At 52.7% G+C, this 22,616-nt stretch overlaps 1 protein-coding gene across 1 annotated transcript; it reads left to right on the forward strand.

The window, feature by feature from the left end:
• Window positions 1-8,642: 8,642 nt before the first annotated feature.
• On the forward strand, window positions 8,643-10,216 carry HAND1 (heart and neural crest derivatives expressed 1). Its single transcript, XM_041397747.1, has 2 exons — window positions 8,643-9,149; window positions 9,680-10,216. The coding sequence occupies exons 1-2, from the start codon at window positions 8,643-8,645 to the stop codon at window positions 9,779-9,781; spliced, it is 609 nt and encodes a 202-aa protein (XP_041253681.1). The 3' UTR covers window positions 9,782-10,216.
• The last annotated feature ends 12,400 nt before the right edge of the window (window positions 10,217-22,616 follow it).

The raw sequence follows: 22,616 nt of genomic DNA on the forward strand, positions 1-22,616 counted from the left end.
GAGGGCTATGCTTTGTGCTTATTTGAAGCCCCTGCAAGCACCTGAGGGAGTGCATGTGTGCTGGGGAGCCAGTGCATTTTAGGGGGCACATTCAATACATGAGGGGGCAGGGGAGAAACAACTTCCTCATCTCATAGACAGCATAATAGCATCCATGGAATTAAAACAAGGTCTGAGCAAAAGAAATGCACCCACAAAGGCCTTTATCTGGCAGAATCAGAGCTCAGCAGCAGCACGGGAAGCAGCGTGCAGCTCACAGGAGACCCAGCCCATCTAGAGTTTCGGCTCTGGTTAATGACACAGCAAATCGAGCCTGTCATCTTTAGACATGATGTTTCTTGTCCTTTTGGCCCAAGAAAATAATCACCACCCTCTAAAACTGCAGTTTCACAGTGGTGTAGCCCTTTCTCCCCCCATCCCCTCCAGAAGAAAGGCGGGGGCAGCAGCTCTTGGGGTGGGAGGACACGGCACTGGGGGGGTCCCCACCCGGGGGGGTCTCCACCCAGGGTTCAGCATCACACCGAGCAGATGAGGCTGGGCCAGCTTCCTCCTGGAGAGCCACAGTGATGTGGAGTGCCCATCCAGAGGATCCCAGCTCCCCAACAAACTGGCAGGTTCAGGCAAATCTGTGATGAACAACTTCTCCCTAACTCCATGGGTGTTGAGCTCCTGGCAGGGTTCACCAGGCTGGGCTTGCTGCACAGGAGGGGCAGCTGCATGGCAAAACTTCACTGCCAAAGGCCCTGGCATAGAAATATTTGTGATTTCCTAAATCACAGACTGATGCCACTAGCAGAAAAAACAGCACCATGTATATACACATATACACACACACATGCTATATATACTTCTTTATATTTACAACTGCAATCATGATATTTGTACTTACATTTATTTTATTTTTATATATTAAAATATGGATTTATATATGCAATTTTATTCTTATATATAGGTTAAATATTGTATCAGGATTGCTGGTGTGTATATTGCTGGCTTAGGAATTACTGTGGGGTTTTTTGTGCTCTAGGTATAACATCGATAATGTTAAAAAAGCTCTCCAAAAACTAAGAAGGGCTTAAACACCTTGTTGGAAAATGGTTTTTGTTTGACCCCAGGTGAGTGTTCTCAGCTCCTGCATATGATGGGCTCTGCAGAGAGGCCACAGGAGCTCTGGGGCGAGATCAGAGTGGGCCTGAATGCTGGTACAAAATCCCTCCCTGCCAGAAGTCAGCCCTGCAAGCCTTCACCCTGATGGAAAATGCACTGTGCTGAAGCCAGGGATACTCCAGCAGCTGGGACAATCAGCAGTGAAGTGCTGGTGGTGGCCATCACCGTGCCAGCACCCACCAGCTTTGTCCATGTCCCACAAAACATCCCTGGAGCCGCCGCACCGCCAGCGCGGCGGATTTCACAACATTTCCCCAGGAGTGTTTGGATTCAGGGTGTAAAACAAACCACTTTTGTCCAAACAAGATGCTTCTTGCAGAGATGGCTATTTTGGGTTGGGTGTTTTTTATTTTAATGGCCTTTCAAAGAGCAGAACTGGTTTGCACGAAGCTGCTCCAAATGTTTCCAAGCAAAGTTTAAGAGAAAACTGGAGTTTCACTTAAGCGGGTTTTAATGGGGAAGGCTTGTTTTTCCTTCATGTTCCCTGCTCTTCTTGGAAAACCAGGAGCCAAGAGAAGAAAGGTCTTCAGCTCACAGCAAATGATTTTGTTTCAGTTTTGAGAAGTAGGGAGGGATCAGCATTTTTATGGGAGCAATTTATTTCCTTCCAATAAGCTCCATTTCAGACAGATTTTTTTTTCTCCAGAGCGTGTTAGGAGGAGTCACATATTTACTGTGTATATTGATATACAATAAAAGCCTTATTCTTTAGAGGTCTGGATTCACTTTTTACAGCATGTCCCCATCGTGTGACTGCCTGGATGCAAGGAGGTACAATATCCATGGTGACACCATGGACCATACTGACAAAAGGACACTCAGTGTCTCTGTGCCTTTTTGCCCCAAAATCCCCCCACTTCCCCCCATGCCTATGAAGGCAGCAGCACAGCCATGCTGGGTGCTGGATCCCAATTTGGGATGGGGAATAATGAGCTCTGGGGAGGCTTCTGCCACCTCCCATTTATAAAACAGGGGGAAAAAGGGTGGGAAAAAGCACTAAAATTATTTAAGACCCCCAACTCCCAAATCATTTTCTGTTGCAAAAAAAAAAAGTATTAACAGATGCTTGTTAATTCTTAAAACCATCTCAATCCATCCTTGGAAAACCCATCTTGAGAGTCTTGCTGTAATGGCTGGCCCGGCAGCTGCACAGACATCTGAGGATGCAGTGGGGGGAACCAAGGGAAAATCAGTCCCTCTGCTCCCATGGAAGTGAGCAGTAACTCCTGCACCTGAGCAGAGAGAAAAACTGGAATTTTGAGAACCCTGAATATAACCAGGATAATAAAGCACCACTAATAGTCCTCATCCTCCTACCCTGGCGCAGCTGGGAAGGCATAGCCAGAGCTGGCATGAGACATTGTGTGATGAGAACTGGAGCTGCCCTGAAAATCTTAGAGACAAAATTAATTAAAAACCCCATGTGGATCCACACAGAGAGGAAAGAGGGAAGCAGGGATACCAGGACATGGTCCCACCACAGGGAGACATGGACAGGATGCTGTTCCCTGGCTCTGGCTGCTCTGCACTGCCAGCATATCACACTGAGCCTGTGACACAGCAGAGCCCTGTTAAAAGCATCCCAACCTCTTTTGGTGGTCAGGACCACTGTCAGCAGCCTTTTCTCACCACAAAGCCATTTACCTGCAATGCCACACAGACAGGGTGCAGAGCAGGAGCTCACCCACTGAGCCAGGCCAGTCCATGTGCCAGGGACATAGCAATGGGACAGGAGGGAAGCCCCTCTTTCAAGGAATGTGGAATGCTGGTGTAACAGGGACCAGGGAAATCCCTCATGCATACGTGGTGTCGTGGTACCTGGGCTTGGAAGGTCGCTGAGCTCCTGGAGTTGGAAGGAGTGGGAAGAGAAGTCCCCACAGTAGCACCACCAGGATTAATGGAGAGCAGGGGGAGATGGAGAAGGACACATCTCCTGTCATGACCCACCTCCCTTTCTGCACCAGCACATAGGAGATGACCCAAAGCTGCACTAAGGGAAGGGTTGGAAGCAGCAAGTCCAGCTCTGCCCATCCAAACCCAGAAATTTGTCTCCAGCTATGCCCCAAACCAGATGCTTTGGATGAAGACGCCAGGAGCTGCCTTAATAAGCGCTTATGCAATCCTTCTGAGCAGAGGAAATGTCTTTCCCAATCCCCAGCCATTAGCAGTTGGCTGATGCCCTGGAGCAGGACATTTTAGAGCCCTTGTAAATTTGCTTCAGGAGTGGAAAGTGGTTCGAGGAGGGAAAGGCACTGTTTTTTGTCAGGGACCTGAATCATCTGGGAGCTCTTCTCCACTGCTCCCCACGAGTGGAGAGTTGCCACCAGGAGCCAGCAGCCAAACCCTGCCCTGGGCCAGGTGATCAAGGATGGGAGAATGACAGTGGCAGCTTGTACCCCTGGGTCAGCAGCCAGCCTCCAGGTTTTGGGGATCAGTGTTTGTCTAAGCAAGGAATCTGAGTGGGAAAAAAGAGGTTTTAGGGTAGGAGCATCACTCCTGATTCCGTGCAAAACTTCTTTCAAGAAGAGAGATCTACCAGGGAACAACTGGACCCGCTCTCCATGCACGTGGCTCATGCGCCTGGGCTGCCAGACAGAGCTCATGGACTGGGTTTTTCTGTCATCTCCAATTATGTGTCTATGACAGGTAATTTAATATAAATAGAAATTCCCCTTATGGCAGGTGGAGCCTCCTTCCACTGACTTCCATGGCAATCAGATGAGGGAACAGCTCTGTTTTAAGTGAGGCTCAGGGCACCCATACCAGCCTAGAGCAATGATTTTGGGGCTGGTTCCAGCGGCGAGGCTGCTGTTACCTTCCCTTTACCTGTTGTTTGCATCCAAACCTAATTGCCAATTGACATGAGCCGTCTTTGAGGAGCTGCTGCTCCATCAGCACAATGAGCCATTGTTAAAATGGCTGCAGCAATTTTCCAGGTTAATTTATGGCCGCCACACCCCATTAGCAGCAATAAATGTGGAGCCCGGTTTTGCCGAAATTGTGAGTTACGATTTTTCAAATAAATACATTTTCCTATAAACCAGCTCTCTGTTTAGTTTGAATGTTCCTCACAGACACATCCATCTACATAAAATACACAGGAGAGGAAGCTGAGCTGTGACTTTGCTCTGATGACATAAAAACTTTTGTAAACACAATGTCACTTACAGTATTAGCAAAGAGAGAGCCCAAAAAATAAACAGCGAGTGCCTGGCCCATCCCTTCAGGAGCACACGGAAAATTTAATACTTTTTTCCGTAAAGCTTTGTTTTCCTTTTGATTTATCCAAAGGAATGGATAAAGCAAGACAGTGGCTGTTTGGCCATAAATAGATGGTATTTCTTGAGGGGCAATGGTTGCAGCCATCCTGTGTGTCGCCACAGGGGCGGCACAGGAGGGGTGTGGACAGAGAAGATGCTGTGGGTTGCTGCTGGGAACAGGAACATCCAGGCACAGCCCTGTGTTCACCCCCAATCCCTCCTGCCCCTTCCACGGGGCTCTGACAGACTCTGCCTCACTGGGAGCTGCTCCTGTGGTGCTGGTGCAGAATTAAGCAGCCCAGCAATGCAGCCTGGGGGACTCAGGCAGTGTGTGGGCACAGGAGAGCATGGGCACCAGCAAGCGTGAACTCTGTGCACCCCAGCACCCCTCACCCCTGTGAAACCCATCCTGGCACAGCAGGACACCTGTGGCAAACCCTGCTGGGGACGAGAGATGCCCTGGGTGGGCTTTTGCAGCCCAGCCTTGGCTGTGACCACAGAGCTGAGTTCATTGCTGATCAAACTTACTTGATTCCATTCACTTCTGCAGGTTCTCTCGCTCCTCACATTGCCAGGAGGAAAATAATCCCCCAGACAGAGAAGCTCTCTGCAGCTCTCCTTGAAGCAGACTCTGCCTCAGTTTCCCAAGGGTTTTTGCCACCGTCCCCCGAGGCCTCTGAGAGCAGAACTGTTAGGAAGGTGCTGAGTGATTATTATTGCATTATTCCAGGCAAGTGCTATAAATACCCAGGGGCACCTTTAGACACAACCCAGCTGCCCAGGGGAGCTGGCTCAGCCCTGCTCTGCGCCTGCAGTGGCTGAGGAGGGGATCAGTGGAGGGGTGAGGAGGTACCCTGGACATAACCTGACAGGGGACACGGTGTGGGGCTGGGGGCTGACAGGGCTGGGACCCTCCTGGCTGCACCCTGGGGCTTCAGAGGAGCTTGGGGTGGGGGGATGTGGGTGCAGCAGGGTGCTGGGATGCTGCAGGGAGACGCTAACAAGGAAGACAAGGGGAATATTTTACGGGGCTGCAATGTAAACAGAGCTGGAGCAGAGCCCCTTTTTATGGAGTCCCTGTCCTGCCAGGGCATCTGCCAAGGCCCTGATTTACGCTCCTATTTAGATAAGGGAGCCGGAGGGGGGGAGCAGAGCTGGCGTCAAAGTCACAGGACAGAGGGGCTGCCGCTGGCTGGGCGCTGATAAGGAGGTGGCTGAGGGGCCAGGGCCAAAACCTCAGCTCCTGGCCCAGAAATGGGGATGGATGCAGGGCTTGGTGGCCCCTGCTGGGTGTGGGGTGCTGGGGTTCACAGAGACCTGGGATAACCTCACTCCCAGCATGCAGCATTGGCCCCCTCACCATCACCTGGCCATGAGGGCAGGAAATCTTTCTCTGATTTGAAGGAAAACAGGTGGAGAGAAACGTGGTTCCTCCTGCCATGCCAGCCATAAATCTCCTAATCCAAACTGCTCGGCGTTTTCTCCCCTGTGCGAGTGGGGAGATGTGAAATTAAAGAAACTCACCAAAAGTTTGAGAAGTGCTAAATCTGGACGCCATGACAAAGGCAGTCTGGTTTGATTTAGAAGGTGTCGGCATGAAAAGGGCTCTGGTTTTATTATTTTATTAAAACACGAAAGATTAGAATGATTTTCCAAAGGAAAAATCAGCCCTTTTGGTCCCACTATTTGCTCAGCTGAGCACTTCCAAACTCTGCAGGGTCCAGGGACCTCCATCAAGGGGTGGATTAAGCAAGATAATGCCCAGGCTTGGGCTGGACTTACCTGGCTTGGCAGCTGGAGGCTGGAGGTGACTCTGGCGCAGGGCTCAAGGTGACAGCTCCCAGCTGGATGTGGCTGTAAGTCGCCTGTGCAATGCAGGGCTGTGGGGATGAAAAGGGTATTTTTGGGAGGTATTTCTAGAGCTGAGGCTGAGTGCCACAGACTCTCACCTGGCAGGGCTGGGGAGAAGCTCAGTGAGGAGCCTGGGTGGTTTGTAAGAGGAGCAGGGCTCCACAGGTGATGCTCTGCCAGCACGGAGGGGTGAGGCATGAAGTGGGACCCCTGAACTTCTCCCAGGTGGAGAGAAGAGCTGGCTCCCATCATCTCTGAGCCGGGCTCGGGGATCCCACCCACCCACGGCTGGTTTGAAGGAAATCGGGGACACGACGCCCTACCCTACCCAAGCCTGGCTCTAACAGGAGAGTAATCACTAGCAAATGTTTGCAGGGCGCTTGTTTAAAGGGGGTGGGGAAGCGGGGTCTTTGCAGCAGCTGAGAACAAAGCAGGGGGGGAACAAAGCTGGGCAGATCCGGCACGGCCGCTCCCCCCAGAACCGGAGACCGGCGTGCACCCTGCCCGGCCCCCCCAGCCTCCTGCCTCTGCAACTCGCCTTGTAACAACTAACGATGGAAAATCCGAGGCATTTAAGTGGCTCCCGAATCCGCCCGGGAACCGTGATTGAGAGAAGTCAAATAAAATTTGTCATCTTTAAAATGCAGGAGGACGTTAATGGTGTGTTAGCCCGGATGATTAATACAAGCGCCTGCAAACAACCCTCCAACGTTTCCACCCTCCGCTGCAAGATGAATCGCTGGAAAGCGCCGTTAATCGCTAACATACCTTGGGCCCAAAGCCCCTTCCTGCCCCGCCGTGCTGTGATCCCCCTGCCGTGCCCAGCCTGTCCTCTCTGGAGTCCCTGCAGCAAGGGCAGGGGTCAGCCCCAGTGCCGCCCAGCCCGGCTCTGGGACATCGTCCTGGGATCTGTCACCCATGGGTGCAGAGGCGAGCAGGATGTGCTGTCCACTTCAGGGCCCCTCCCTGGGCTTGCGTTTGGGGCTGTGGTGAAGTACAAGACCCCAACCCCAGCGTGTCCCCCCAGCCCTTTCGTGGCCAGGCTGGGACAGGGAAACGCAGGGCAGGTCCCCCCCCTCCCCATTGTAAATACATATATGTGCATTGCCAGTATAATTTTTATATATTTATGTATCTATGCAGTGTCTGTGCACGGGTGAGCAGCACACACACGTGTTTATGAGCCGTGTGTGTGATAGGTGTGTGTGTGCCACACGTTTGTATCACGTACTTATAATGACACTGTGCATGTGCCACGTGTGTGTGTCATGTACTTATAATGACACTGTGCATGTGCCACATGTGTGTGTCATGTACTTGTGCATGTGCCACATGTGTGTGTCATGTACTTATAATGACACTGTGCAAGTGGCACATCCGTGCTGCTGGTGTGTGTAACATATATGGGTGCACGAGTGTGACATGTTTGTGGAGTGTGTGCCCAGCACAGAGCTGTGTGGTGCATGCAGCATCTTTGTGGTTCATGTGGGCAACGCGTGCCCACAGTGGTGTGAGCAGCAGTGCATGGTGTAACCAGCACAAGCGCAGCGTGGATTTGTGCAGCGTGCATTGCACAGCGTGGCTGCGTGCTGTACACGTGTGCAGTGCACATCCCTGTGCAGCTGTGCAACGCAGGCGTGGGCCAGGAGCCCCATGTGCAGGCAGGGAGCCCACACCCCCTCCCTGCCGCCCCAGCCGCAGGGGTGCCCATCGCGCCTCACTCCGATACCTTCTCCCCGCTTTCCTCCCCATCCCCCGGCTCCGAGAGCGGCCCCGAGCACCCCGCTCTGCCCTCCCGGCCCCGCTGCTCTCCTCTCTCTCGGCCCGGCCGTCGGAGGTCCGGACATCCACCAGCGGCTCCCCCGGCTCTCCTCCCCCGGCCGGCTCTCGGGGGGCTCGGACACCCCCGCCCCGGCAGCGGGAATCGGAGCGCTCCGGGACGGGGGTGGGGTGCCCCTCGGTTCTTCCTCACCCCCTGCTCCCTGAAGGCGAGGAGCGGGCGGGAGCCAGGGCAAGCGGCGGAGGTGTGAGCCCAAAGCCCCGAGCCCGGAGCGCGGCGCACGCCCCCTCCGCCGCTTCGCTCCCCCCGGGGCCTCCGCGCATCCTCCCCTGCCCATTGGCTCCGCGGCGGGGGGGCCGCGGCCCTATATAAAGGCAGGGTCGGGAGGCTCCAGAAGGGGTTAAAAAAAACCCCAAACAACAAACCCAAAACCCCAAAGACCGCCCGCCCCACCCCAAACCCCGCAGCCTCCTCCGCCACCGGAGCCGCGCTCCCCGCAGCCCGCCGCGCCCGCCCGGCGGGGAGCGCCTCCCGCCCGGCCATGGAGCGCTGCTGAGCGGCCCCCGGGGCCAGCGGAGCGGATCATGAACCTGGTGGGGGGCTACCAGCATCACCACCACCACCACCATCACCACCACATGCTGCACGACCCTTTTCTCTTCGGGCCGGCGGCGCGGTGCCACCAGGAGCGCGCCTACTTCCCCGGCTGGGTGCTCAACCCGGCCGAGGCCACCCCCGAGCTCGCCGGGCAGAGCCCGAACTACGGCCCCGCCGAGTACGGCCCGGCCGGCCCGGGGCGGCTGGAGGCTCTCAGCGGCCGCCTGGGACGGCGAAAAGGTGTCGGGGGACCCAAGAAGGAGCGGCGGAGGACGGAGAGCATCAACAGCGCCTTCGCCGAGCTCCGCGAGTGCATCCCCAACGTGCCCGCCGACACCAAGCTCTCCAAGATCAAGACGCTGCGCCTGGCCACCAGCTACATCGCCTACCTGATGGAGGTGCTGGCCAAGGACAGCCAGCCCGGGGACACCGAGGGCTTCAAAGCCGAACTCAAGAAGGCGGACGGCAGGGAGAACAAGAGGAAAAGGGAGACGGTAAGAGGCGGATCGGGACCCGCGTCCCTGCTCCCCGTGGGCCAGGAGCGGGCGGGAAAACCCCCGGGGCTGGGGGGAAAAATCCTCTAAAATCTCCCGGCCTCGCTGAAGCCTTTTTTCCCAGCGTAACAACAACAACAACAACAACAACAATAATAATAGTAATGACAAATCTGTGAAGGGAAAAGTCGTCGAAAAATAGCCCTTCCGACGGGCCGGGTGGGTTTCCCAGCACTTTGCGCGAGGGGTCAGCCCGCGGGTCCGGGACTGGCGGCGGCGGAGCCTCCCCGGTCTGTCCTTCCCCTCTCCCTGGACGAGCGATTCGGAGCCAGGGCCGCCGCTTCTCCCCGTGCTGCAGCGGGCGGGTGGCGGGGTGGGGACCTCTAAAGTCCCTCTTTGTCCTCGGGCTGGCAAAGCTCGGAGCTGCGGGGCCCGGCTGCAGCCCTGCAAGGGGCGGGCGGGCGGTCCGGGACCCCGCTCCGTTCCTGACCGCTCCTTTCTCCCTCCACTCCCCATCTCCTCTCCCGCAGCAGCCCGAGGTCTATTCGCAGCCTCTGGGTCACGGCGAGAAGAAGCTGAAGGGCCGGACGGGTTGGCCCCAGCAGGTCTGGGCTCTGGAACTGAACCCCTGAGAACTACCCGCCCGCCCCTCCATGTGCAATGTCGGAGAGAGCCCAGCCCGGCCCCGGAGCCCATCCAGGCGCAGGATACGGGGAGCCGGCCCGGACGGATGCTCCGCGGGAGAGAGGCGAGAGCGCTTTGCGGGCTCGGTCCTGCCCGCCTCGTCGGCAGCGGGACCAGCTGGGCCCTTTCCCCCTGTCCCCTTCCCGCATTTGCAGTAATCGTTGCTCCCTCCCGCTGCCAGCAGCGACCCGCGGCTCCTGCCCTGCCGGGCCGGACTGGAGCGGTTCGATTCGTTCGCTGTTGTAAATACGAGCCCCCGATCCCCGTCCGCTGCCTGACCGACGTGTGGCTGCGGTGAAACTACCTAGAGGTGCATTTGGGAACACTCCTGTGCCGGGTTTTCTACCTCAGATCTGCATGACCACTTCCCGAGGGACCGAGCGCGCCGCACCACGTATTTAAAACTGAATAGCTAAAAAAAAAAAAAAATTAATAAAATAAAATTTAAACTTTATGCCAACGGCCTCGGGTCCGAGCCCTCTGCTTTCCCCTGCTCCGGCAATCGCGCTGCTCTGTCCCCTGCGCTGCCCACAGGGATGCTGCGGGATTAAAGACACCCCTGAAGTCACTATTCTGCGGTGGGGCCGATTCTTGTCAGGAAATTCCTCCTTGGGGAGCTCGGGATCCTTTGAGACTTGTGTATGCCGTCCTTGCCCACGGCAGGAGCGGGTGGAGCTCTGCAAACGTGTACCCGCGACCTCCTCCAGGGCACGGACTCTGCCCTGCCCTACCGCCCCTTCCCTTCCCTCCCCAGGAGCCCAGCTAGAGGGAATGGATTCGTATTTGGCTTGGGGAAGGATGGCAGGATCAGGCCTTTCCAGCGTCTGGATGGCACCACAGAGCTGTGGAGCCCCAGGTTTCGTTGGTGCCGCGCAGAGAGCCAGGGCTCGGCTCCCCTGTCCTGCCGGGGCCGCCCGCCCGGCCCTGGCACCGGCGGCACTTTCTGGCAGGGATGCCCTGTTAGGCGCTGCCCCGGCCACACTTCGAAGGAGCAGCGTCCCCTCCTCGCCACCCGAACGCGATGGATGCCACCAGCCTCAGACACAGCAACGCTCACGCAGCACAAATTCTGTCACCACTCAGGCGTAAATCCTTAATAATTAAAGCCAAATCCTCGCCACTGTGCACGGTGCTCTTACCAAAAAGTCCAAGACCTGCGTGCGCGGGCTCAGAGCCTGATCCTGCCTTCCCAGCCTGGCCACGCCGCCGTTCCCAGAGACACCGGGATAAACCCTGACACTCGGGAGGCTGCTTGGGGCAAAGAAAAACAGCACGGGAAAATGTGCACATTATTTATTCTAGGGCTAATCCGAGGGCTCACAGCAGGGACGTTTACATTTTCTGTTTGAAACCAAGCTTTTGATTGCGACTAAAGGTATGGAAATAATGATGCAACTTTTGTAAAACACTGACACATCGATTAATCTGCACACACTAAGAATACCCCACCTCACCCATCGGTGAGCGGCTTGGGTTTTATAGCCACTTTGTGTCCAAATACAGATGGAGGGACACACAAACATTGTGGGGTACAGCCAGTGTAATTAACTCTAGAGGAAGAAGAATCTGGCTGTGTAAATCAGCCTTCCCTCGCTCCGGAGCCGCTGCACGGCTGCCTTCCCTGCCCCTGATCTATTTTCTGATCCCTTTGAGCGAGGCTGAGATGAAAATTGACTGCCAGAGAAGAGCAATGCCCGCCCGCAGTGGTACTTTTTGTTTGAGCTATAAGAGGTTTAGCATGATAACACTTCCATGAGTGAAGTAGAGTAGGGCACTCCTAAACCCGAATGCATTCAAGGGAAAAAAAAAAAAAAAAAAAAAAAAAAGAAAACGTACAGAAAGTCAGCCTCAAAGATCCTATTTTATGTCTAAGTTTCACAGTCTCCTAAAGGCTGGGTTCTTATGGGTAAGCTCCCAAGCTGTCACTAACACTACAATCCAGCGCCCCATAAATGTGTCCGCAGTCCTGTTCATATGTGCCAGCCGGTATCCGTGTGTCCATACAGCACCAATCGGGGCTGCCCTTCGGCAGCGAGGAGGGAAAGGGTTAAATGGGGACTCGGGACTTGCTCTGCTGTGAGGCAAAGGTGACTGCCCGGGAATCCTGTCCCTGGTGCCGGCACATCACTCCCAGCCTGCGCTTTCACCCTCCCGAAACCTCCGCTGGTTTTTACCTTGTGTGTTTCCAATTTTGCCTCTGGGAAGGAGCACCCTGCACAGCCAGGGCGATGTCCTGCCTGCATCCGCAGGATTTTTTCTTTTCTTACCACAGGTTTCTGGTGGTGGTACCTGCTGGCTGCGAACTGCTGGGGAAGGGGTCCCCAGTGCCAGCCTCCCCTGGTCCTCGGGATTTGGCAAGGAAATCGCTCTCCGTTTCCACGGCTGCAGAGGATTTCCCTGCCCAGCAAAGGGGTTTTCCTGTGAGGCAGTGGCTCAGCGTTTGGGGGGAGAGAGGGGGAAAAAACCCACTAAACATTTCCTGTAGCCTCGGGCATCCTCGCTGCCCAAAGCGCTCTGGAAGGGCTGCGTTTGCCGGCAGCGAGCTCCGTCCCCAGCTCCGCGCTCAGGCGGCTCCGCCACTCCGGGGCCGGCACGGGGAGTCGAGATTCCAGCTCAGCGCCTGTCCCAACCTAGGACGGGGTCACCCCTTCACCCCCAAAGGGAGAGGAGCTGCAGGGAGCCCTGCACAGGGACAGCCTCCTTTCCTTCCTCGGGCTGCGAGCCCCGGCTGGGAGCGGCGTCCCGGCAGCGCCCGGCAGGCAGAGGCACAGCTCCGGTGCCGCCGGCACCAGAACTCCCTGGAAGAGCGGTTTGGCCACCAGCTTTGAGGTTTTGGCTACAGAAATGCCTAGCTCATCGCTCAGGGGAGATGGCCCTGCACATACCTGCGGCCCGACCCTGCCGTGAACTTGGTGCCGCTGGGAGCAGCCGGCTCGGGGCGCGCAGGCGGGGCCGGCGCTGCCCGGGCAGGGGAACACGCACGCAGGCATCGCTTGGCCCCGGGGCAGCACCTTACGTGCCAGGCTCCTGCCGCTGGAATCCAGCCACGAGGGACACTGCAGGGGACTCAGCTGCCAGCCCTGCTTGGCACCTGGCTCCCTGTCTGGCCAAGGGGACGATGCTGTCGGGGTGTCGGGCGCTTCCCACCCCTCGCTCTGCACCCCTGGTTTGGCATGCAAAGGAATGGCTCCTTTTCTGACTTTCCCCCCCCGCCCCCTTCCTTTCCTGCCAAGCCCAGACCCCGCTTCTTGTTGTTGTAGGTATTTATGGGCCTGTTTATCTGATCTCAGGGGAGCCTATTCTTATCTCAGAAGCAGCAAGGGAAGGGTTACACTGGACAGCTCGGTAGACAGGATGGAGCCAAATAAAATACCAATCTGACAAAAAAAAAAAAAAAAAAAAGATGGGGAAGAAACACCCAGACCCAGCCACCAGATCACCCGTGAGCACTGTCCAGGCTGTAGGCTGGATTTGCCAGCTCCCAAACCAGCTGCTGGGTTCGGGCAGACAGCACAACCCTGGGTAAAAAATGCCCAGGGACAGAGCAGAGGAGAGGACAGGGTAATGAGACTGAAAGATGGGAAGAAATATAATTTTTAGAAGTTTCAGGTCGGTTGTTCTGGCAGTTCAGCCGTGATGCTGCTGTCCCGTGTTTCTCGGGGTGAGCACAGAAATGTCCCAGCTTGGAATGAGAGGCACAGCCGGTCCCCAGCCCTGGCAGGGACTCACTCGAGGTCGTCCCGAAGGTCACGGCCAGGGCCAGGGCTGCTGCCTCCCGTCACGGGGCCCCTCTGGGCTGGCCCAGCCGGTGACACGGGGCTGGGGGAGGCAGGGGGCAGGGCAGCCCCCAGCCCGGACACCAGGGAGCCCCACCTCTGCTTGGCCTCTGCGGAGCCCGGAGTGCAGCAGGGACAGGACTGGATAGGATGGGATGGGATGGGCTGGATGGGATGAGGCTGGATGGGATGCCCCTCCTGCCTTGGCAAACAGGGGAGCAAGGGCAGCCTCATGCCAGGGGCACCCCCAGACCTTGCCCCCTCCCCTCCCCACGCCTCCCTAATTACCGCTCTTAAGGAAGCGCCGGGTAGTTGTGGCCATTTAAGGTAGCCCCAGCCCCTCTGAGTAAGGGTAATTGGGCCATAATTTGTTTTCGGTGTCAAGATGGCGTCAAAGATAAGACAAAAATCTCCAGGTTTGGGGGCTAAAGAGACAGGAGAAATCCTGACCCGGGGCCGACCTCGGAGGAATGGCCACAAGCCCCAGTGAGTCACATGGCAGGTGAAAGATTTACTGCCAGGGGAGCTTTTTGATCCTCTCCCAACACTTGGAGTCTCTCAGACCAGTTGCTGGCTCCTAAGTCAGGCTGTCTCCTGGGAGCCCTGCTCAGGTGGGAAGGTTTTCTGCCAACCGAGGCCCTGCCCTGCTGCAAAGTTCATGACATTCAACAGCTCTTCCTCAAATCCCCCTGCTCCTGGAGTCACATGATGCCCAGACCCATCTAAAGGGACGATGCATTTCTAATCCTTACCTGTAGGAACGATGTCCAAGCACGGGAAGACTGCAGCCAAAGGTAGATGAACAATGACTTTTTTTTGTGTAGGAATGATGTTCAAGCACGGGAAGACTCTGCAGCCAAAGGTAGATGAACAATGACTTTTTTTTTTAATATTTATTTAATTTTTTTTTTTTTTACTTTCTTGCTTTTATTTTCTAAACCAAATCCAAACTCTCTGGGTTTTCACCCCAGTGGCAGTTCCTGTGTGGCTCTGCTTGCACTGAGCTCTGCCCAGGTTAAATTATTCCATGCAGATGCCTTTGCTGGGAAAAGACCAAGAGCTCTGCACCTTGGGCCAACCTTCCCAAGATCATCTTTAAACAATGGACAAATTCATCATCCATCCCACATCTCTCCCTCTCCAAAACCAACCTGCATTGCTCCTTCACTCCATGAAGGCTCTTTCTCCAGTTCAGAGGACTGGGAGACCTACAGCTTTCTGCAGTTACCTGTTCTTGTCCTGCTCAGTGGAGCAATCCCCACAGCAAACACCTTCTCTGGCAGTGCTGACACTTTGCTGCCAGTTTCCCAGTGATCTCCCACGACACCTCAGCACAGCCTCAGGTGAGGATGGGTGGTGTGGCACAGCAGCCCACCTGTGTCTCATGCAGCAGCTGGATTTAAGGCCCAGGATGGGAGGGCTGGCAGAGGACCAGTGCTGTACAGCTCAGGGCAGGGGGTGGAACCACCCAGGCACTGCTCAGCAGCACTCTGCCACAGCCCTGTGATGCTGGATGAGCTCTGTCTCTCCTGGTTACTCCAAAGCTGAAGTGCAATAACAAACCTGGGAGTGCTACACCTCCAGGAGCCCTGGAGCTGATCAGAGGGGCCAAGGAGTCAGATGGAGCTGCTGGAACACAAGTGGGGAGACAGGCTGGGAGGAGGATGTGCACTGGTGAGAGGGGAGTGAGAGGCACTTACCTTGGAGCAGAGGGATTGCAGAGCTATAGCACAAGCTTGGAGCCTCGCTGAGCCCTTGTGACAGATCCCCAAGGCAGGGAAGGCCCTTCTTGCTGTTTCCTTTCCCCCTGATTCCTCCTTTGTGTGAGGAATTCAGGTCCTGACCGCCCTGAAAGACTTTACAGTAACCAGAGAAGGGAATTTATGGCATCACCGGCAGCTGAAGGCTGAGTGATTGAGAGGAAAAACGTTTTTTTTTTCCTCTCAAACTGCAGCTACCTTGACAAAACTGTCATGGCCTGTGACTGACCTTCAGGAGCAGCTGAGGGGAAAGCAGGGGCCAGAGCAGGCTGGTTTAACTGCATGACCAGGAGCTCCTTCCCAAACTGAGACTTGGGAAGGAGTTCTGAGTTCGAGTTAGGAACCCTGAAACTCCCTCCTCTGCTCACCTGGGCTTCCTCCCAGGCCATGACTGCTGGGCTGGGTGCAGGAGCTGCTGAGAACCCAGACACCAAAGCAAGGTGCAAAGGAGCTGGATACAACAGGCTTTGCCCACACAGGGTCAAGGCCAGGAAGAGACACAGGGTTTATGTCTCTGTTATCACTGTGCTGTCTGTGGTAGGAGAAGCAGCAGAGCCACCTCAGCTACCTGACAGTACCGAGGTGTTCCTGCTGAAGGTGCTGGGATGATTGCTGCAAAATGTAAAGGGAACAGATCTTGGAGAAAGTGCAAAAGGCAATTAAGTAAAAGCACACTGGAGGGTTTTCAGGTAGTTAGGGAAGAAGCCAGCACTGCCTGCAAGGATAAGAGATGTAAAATGGACTCCAGCTCCTGGCAAAGTGAGACTGAGTGCTGCTGGAGCTGTGTAGTTATTCCTTATTGGACAGAGGAGAAATTTTTTTAAAAAGCAGAAAAAAAAAAAAAAGAAAGCACTGAGTTTCTCCCCCCACACTCTTCCTGCACAGCCACATCTCTTAAGACACAAAACCATTAAATCCACATTCACATTTTTCCCTGGTCCTCTGTGCTGCCCTTTCTGCTGGGGAGCAGGGAAGCAATGCCTGGTTTCCATCAAGGCTGCAAGCAGGCCGCGGGACGGCTCACGCAGAGGATCGGACGTGTTCAATTTCAATGTCCAAGCAGGAAAAAAAGCCCCTCCAAACCCAAACAAACCGTTTTTATGATCTCCACATGCCAGCGCAGCATAATCCCGTTTCCGGTCTCTGACAGGCACAGCCAGCTCCTGCCAAGGAAGCATCTTCGGGATGGGGACACGGCCGCGGTGCCCCCGCAGCTGCCCTGGGCTCGGAGGGGCAGCGATTCCCCCTCCGGCTTCCCGAGCTAACACTGCCCTCGCACGGCAGCGGGAGTGCAGAGAGGGACGTGCCCTTCTCGGCCATCAGATCAATCTGCCGGTTCCTTTGTTTGTCACTGTGAATATGTTAAAAAGACTGAGCAGATTCCGCCTTGGTTTCGAGCTTGAAATCTTCTGTGGGTTTCTTGGCAGGGAGGAAACATGAGATTAAGTAGCATTGTTCATTACTCTATATAAATAACAGATTAACTGGCAGTTTTATTTCTGTCACAAGTTTCCATTATACCCTCTTGTACTAAAGTCAGCACCTGCACAACAGGTTGCTGCTTACAGCTGTCCTCCTTTAGCCCTGCTGCCTCTCCTTGTCACTGTGCTGGCAGAAGGGCCCCCACTCACCAATTTGGGAATGCAAATGACACACTTTTCTCCTTCCACTGGGGTATGCTGCCCTTATCCTCCCCTGAAGACTCTCTCCTGACACCTCCCAAAAACCCTTGACAGCACACAGGCTGTGTGACGTGCTCCACCCCTGGTGCCCACCTGTGTCACCTCTGGTCTCGCCTTCCTCAACTGAGAGCTCCCCGAGGCAGGGACAACCTCCTGTGGCACAGCAGCATGTTCCAAAATGATCCTGGTTCATGAAGGCCTCCAGACACATCCACAAAGGCAGGCACTGGGGACACCAGGATCTGTTTTGGGTGTAAAGCTTTCGACTCTGATCATCCTTCTCTGTGAGAACCCAAGTGTGTGAAAAGCTACACTACAACCTCTTTCCTGGCTAAAAATCAAGGCTAAAAGCACAAGTTAAACAGTGCCAGCAGAACCTTTAAAAACACCATGACAGAGTTCAGACAAACAAATACTCAAATCCCAGTTTTTTTCACTTGTTTCCTCAGTGCAGCAAAAAAGTGAGGCACCTTTGCTTGTAAGGCTGATGGTCAGGAGGAGTATCAGAAAAATAAATGAAACAAAGAATTTCATGGCAAAGGATGTTGAATGCTGGGATGGTCCATGTCATTACTGCTCTGGAGCAGTGCCCACCTTGTCAGCTGGGCATGCAGGCTTGACTCTGGACAACAGGAGCTATAAATCATGCATGAAACGAAGCCAAGGATGTGCCGGAGAAAGGAGCAGAAGCACAGGGCTGGACTAGACATAAAGATTCAATAGGAAACATGGATCAAATGAGAAGCTGCACTTGACAGACTCTTCATGATACAGGAGGGGAGGAATTCCCATCACAGAAACTCCCCCAAAATACAAAGCCACGTGGCTCTTCAACAGCCTCCATCTTTCTTGCAAGTTGTATTTTTGTTGCATTCAATTCATGTTGCCTTCCATGAATTGCACCTGTGCAACCCACCTGGATTTGTCAGAAAATATCCCATCAGCTGAGATTTCTACTGCAGTTTGGCATTCCCACTGAGCAGTGCCACTCTCTGCTCCATGTCTGCAGTGTTGTCAGCCCTGGGGAGGTGGGTGGGAAAAGGCAGTGAATCTGAGAAGCCTGGCACAAAACATCCACACAAAGCAGGACTCCCTTGGCTCTGGAACCGTCAGTGCTGAGGGCAGAAAGGCAAACAAGGGAATGTGGGCCTGGTTGCTAGATAGATCATTTATTAAAGTGAAATTCAGAATTTTATCTTTGTCAGACAGTACAGAGTTAAAGTCTCATACACAGTGGAAGCAGGACATTTCCTACACCTCAGAGAAATGAGTTCTACAGTTTTTGCTATAAGTTACTAAGTTGCTTTAACAATACACAGCTATATTACACAGTTAAAAATACAAGGTGTCCAAAACATTTGGCATAAGATCAGCACAACACATGGAGGCCAGAAACAGAAGAGGGAACACAGTTTTCTCTCCCAGTAAGCCTGCCAAAAGACTCCAAACCATTCTGCAAGTTACCTGCTACCCACCTCCCCTGCAGCAGCTGTGGAGCAGAGGTGTGGGTAGGACAGGAGGAAACCCAGCCCTGGTAAGGCTCAGGTGAGCCAGAGGCTCCTGGAGCCTGCTGATGCACAGGATGGCCTGCAGAGCTGCTTGCAAGGGAAGTTCAGGTTTAAAGCAGGAGCCTCCCCCTCCCCACACTTTGTTCAAGCATTTAGTTCATCCCAAACAGCTGTGTTCACAAGCAAGTCAAAAACAGGAGACCAAGGATAGCTGTGAAAAGTGCAAGGAGTATCTTACATCCTAACAGTTCATTTACACTTTGAAAGTGGAAAATGAGAACTCCCTAACTTGATAAGCTAGAGATGGTTAAAGGGCATCAGTGACACGAGGAGTGAGGCATCAATAACATTCCTTCACCTTTTGGGACTCTTCTGTCCTTACTCTGGGCAGCACAAGGACTCCTTTTGGAAGGGAGGCCACCTTGTATTACCCACGTTTCTAAACTGTAGAGACAAAGTGACTCTAGTGCTCCAGGCAGTCCAGCAATCTGTGAACTTAAACAGAGTCCCTCAGCAGACCCCTCCTCTCCCCTCCAACTGCAGTTCCTGCTGAAGATCTCCCATTGGTATTTACATTTGGCTCAACCAAAAGATGTAAAGTGCACAGCTCACCCTCCTCCCCCTCTCATAAAACATCCATCACAAGAGCTGACACAGAACAAATCTCCCTCCACGCTGCTGCTGCTGTGGAAATGTGTTTTGTTCAGTCTCCCTGTGGGCCATGTCCTGCTTCATCCTCCCTGTGCCATCATGACCCACATGAAAACTCCCATTTACTGCAGATTATTTCAGCTCTTGTGTTCAAAGCCTCTCTGAACCCAGCTTGCACTTTAGACTCACTGAAATGCTAGGCTTGACATGTTCTGGTCAATTCTTGCACCCTGGGGTATCTAGTGGTTTACAGCCACATTTCTAAGGAAAACTGGGACACCAGAATACTGGAGAGAAGTGGTACAAAGCTCTGCTTTTCTCAGGCTGAGCATCTAAAGTGCCTGGCAAAAGAAACATTAATTTTTACTGCAATAGTTTACTTCAGGTTGATATATAATAATCATTCAGATTATGGAATTTTGAAAACTGCATTCTAACAGAGCCTCCTTGGATGTGTTTGCACTTTTCAGCCATCAGGCTGCTACTGACTCGAGTCTTTGCATGCTTCCAACTCCCCTGAGTTGAGCCCAAGCCAATAACTACCAGCAATGATTTCTTCTTCTTCCCTTGAAGTGAGCAGAGGGTCAGCATACAGGATGAAATTAACCCCAGAAGAGATGTTTCTGCATTATTTGGATTGCATACTAATGGCTTTGGATCTATTCAGAACTCTAATTAAGTTAATGGAACTCTGCAATGAGAATTGAGCTAGGCTATGGAATTGCATTAGGCTATATAATGGCTGGAGACCTTCAGAGACAATTTTTCTGCCCCAGGGTGAATGTCACCTATGCAGGCTTGTAAGAAATAAGCTTCCACTATTATAAATAGGAGATGACATCTGGTCATCCTCCATGCCCCCAAGGCTTGTGCTCCATGGTTCAAAGCTAGACAGAATTTAAGGCCCATCTGTGAAAAGCAAAATGCAAAAAAAAAATATCATACCAGCCAAAGCGATTTGGGTCTTACACCTTTCCAACAAGTCCCATCTAAAAGTGCTGAGAAAATGTCCCACCTCATGGCTTCACAAGTGTGAGGTTCAAACACATTTAATTTGACATTTAAAATAAAAAGTTGGAAAGTCTTTTTTTCCTTTTTTTTACTTGGCATGCAGCATAAGGAATCGAACACACAGCACGGAATCGTACACAACGACAATTGCATTGTTGCGTTTTCTGGTTATTAGACACTAAATGCTTTTCAAGAATCACAGGCACCCTGAACATGGATATTGCTACTGAATTGACATGTGGTTTCAGTTCATAGCACGGGAGCCAGCAAGTGGCTGACCCTTCCAACAAGACCATCAGCTTTCTGTTGCTCAAGGTGTTTTGCTCTAGCTAAGTTGAGAACAAGGTAATAAGGCATTTGCAAGGGGTTTATAAGGCCATGGGGTCTGACAGCCAAAGATTCTTCTGTTTCTTTGGTGTCTTGCCTCCAAGCTTTCCACCTTATAAACAACTGCTAATGGCTGGTAAACATCTCTTCATCATCACACTTCACTAAGAATTTTTTTTTTTTTCAAAAAATTATAATTGCTTTAGAAGTGAAACCAACAAGGATCACGTTTAACATCAATTGACTATTTCAGGAAAAAAAGAAAAGAAAAGTTTCCTGGATACCATCTCGGCGCAAAAGCATTCCAGTGAATACACCTGAACAGATGGAACCTGCCACCGTATTTCCTTGAAAAGAATCATTTTGCTGCTGGCTACTAAAACACCCCAACAGATTTATTTACTCTTAAAAATAAAACAAAAATAAAATACAACCACAAAAGAAAAGTAAATCCCAAACAAACTACATTTTTACAGTTTTGGTCTAGAATCACAGAATCACAGAATCAATTAGGTTGGAAAAGACCTCTGAGATCATCGAGTCCAACCCATGACCAAACACCACCGTGTCCATTAGACCATGGCACCAAGTGCCAGTCTTTCCTTAAACACCTCCAGGGACAGTGACTCCACCACCTCCCTGGGCAGCCCATTCCCATATTTAATCACCCCTTCTGTGAAGAAATTCCTCCAAACGTCCAACCTCAGCTTTCCTGGTGCAGCTTGAGGCAATTCCCCCTTGTCCTGTCCCTGGTTGCCTGGGAGAAGAGGCCAACCCCCACCTGGCTCCACCCTCCTGCCAGGGAATTGCAGAGAATGAGAAGGTGCCCCCTCAACCTCCTCTTCTCCAGGCTGAGCAACCCCAGCTCCCTCAGCTATTCCTCACAGGACCTGTGCTCCAGATCCTTCACCAGCTTTGTTTCCCTTCTCTGGACCTGAGAAGGTGCCCCCTGAACCTCCTCTTCTGCAGGCTGAGCAACCCCAGCTCTCTCAGCTATTCCTCACAGGACCTGTGCTCCAGATCCTTCACCAGCTTTGTTTCCCTTCTCTGGACCTGATCCAGCAACTCAATGTCCTTCCTGAATTGAGGGGACCAGAACTGAACACAGCACTCGAGGTGTGGCCTCACCAGTGCCCAGTGGAGGGGAAGAATCACTATGAGGCATGACCCTCTCAACTCAGAAACTCATTTTCCCTTGGTAACATCCTCTGATAACATGAGCACTCTGAAGGTTAACATGCAGTCAGAGAATGCACCCTTCTAACCATCTGTCCTGAATGAGAGAAGCCAGATCATGCTGACTGATGTGGGAACTACTCCACCCTTTCAATAAGGAAAGGACCAGCACAAATAGGAAATTTTTAAACATTCATGAAATACTGACACAAGACATTCTCTCCTCATTCCCTGAACCTCTCTCTTGCATGATGTTCTAAAAATCCATACAGAATTGAACAAGGAAATACTGAAATAATCACACTCCCCAGATGTCACAAATGGGACACGTACCATAACAGAGTATTTCTGCCTGTGACACAGGACTTAAGACATGTTGAAGTTTGTTGAACATGTTTTTGGAGTATTAGCAAACAATTCAGAGTGATGTGAACAACTTGCTTTAAACTGTGATTTCAATTTTAAAGAGACCCTGGGAGAGCTTTAACAAGAGCTTCACTAAGTGAACCCTTCATGCCTTACAAAACACAATGCAGTACTAAGCTGGGACCATGACCAGTGTGTTTAGCTCTTAAACAAAGCTTCATCCAGTTTTGAAATAATAAAACCTGCCATTTACAAAATGCTAGCTGAAGTTTTCTACTGTTCATTCTGTTGCTTAAGGCTTGTTAAGAATATCCTCTCTATGTGGAGTCTTGGCATCTCGTGCCAGAATGGAGACACTGGTCAGGACAGCAAAGAAACAGAGCGGTGCTTTAAATCATGAGATCCCCTGAAGAGAATTTGAGGTCACTGGAGAACAGTCAGTCACAACCAACACTTTTAAAATCTCCTTTTGCCAAAATAATCACTGTACTATCTGTAAGGACACCTCGGCTTTAAATAAAATCAG

Source organism: Onychostruthus taczanowskii, unplaced genomic scaffold (genome assembly GCF_017590055.1).
Source record: "Onychostruthus taczanowskii isolate IOZ18803 unplaced genomic scaffold, ASM1759005v1 scaffold14, whole genome shotgun sequence".
In the NCBI taxonomy this organism is placed as follows: domain Eukaryota; kingdom Metazoa; phylum Chordata; class Aves; order Passeriformes; family Passeridae; genus Onychostruthus; species Onychostruthus taczanowskii.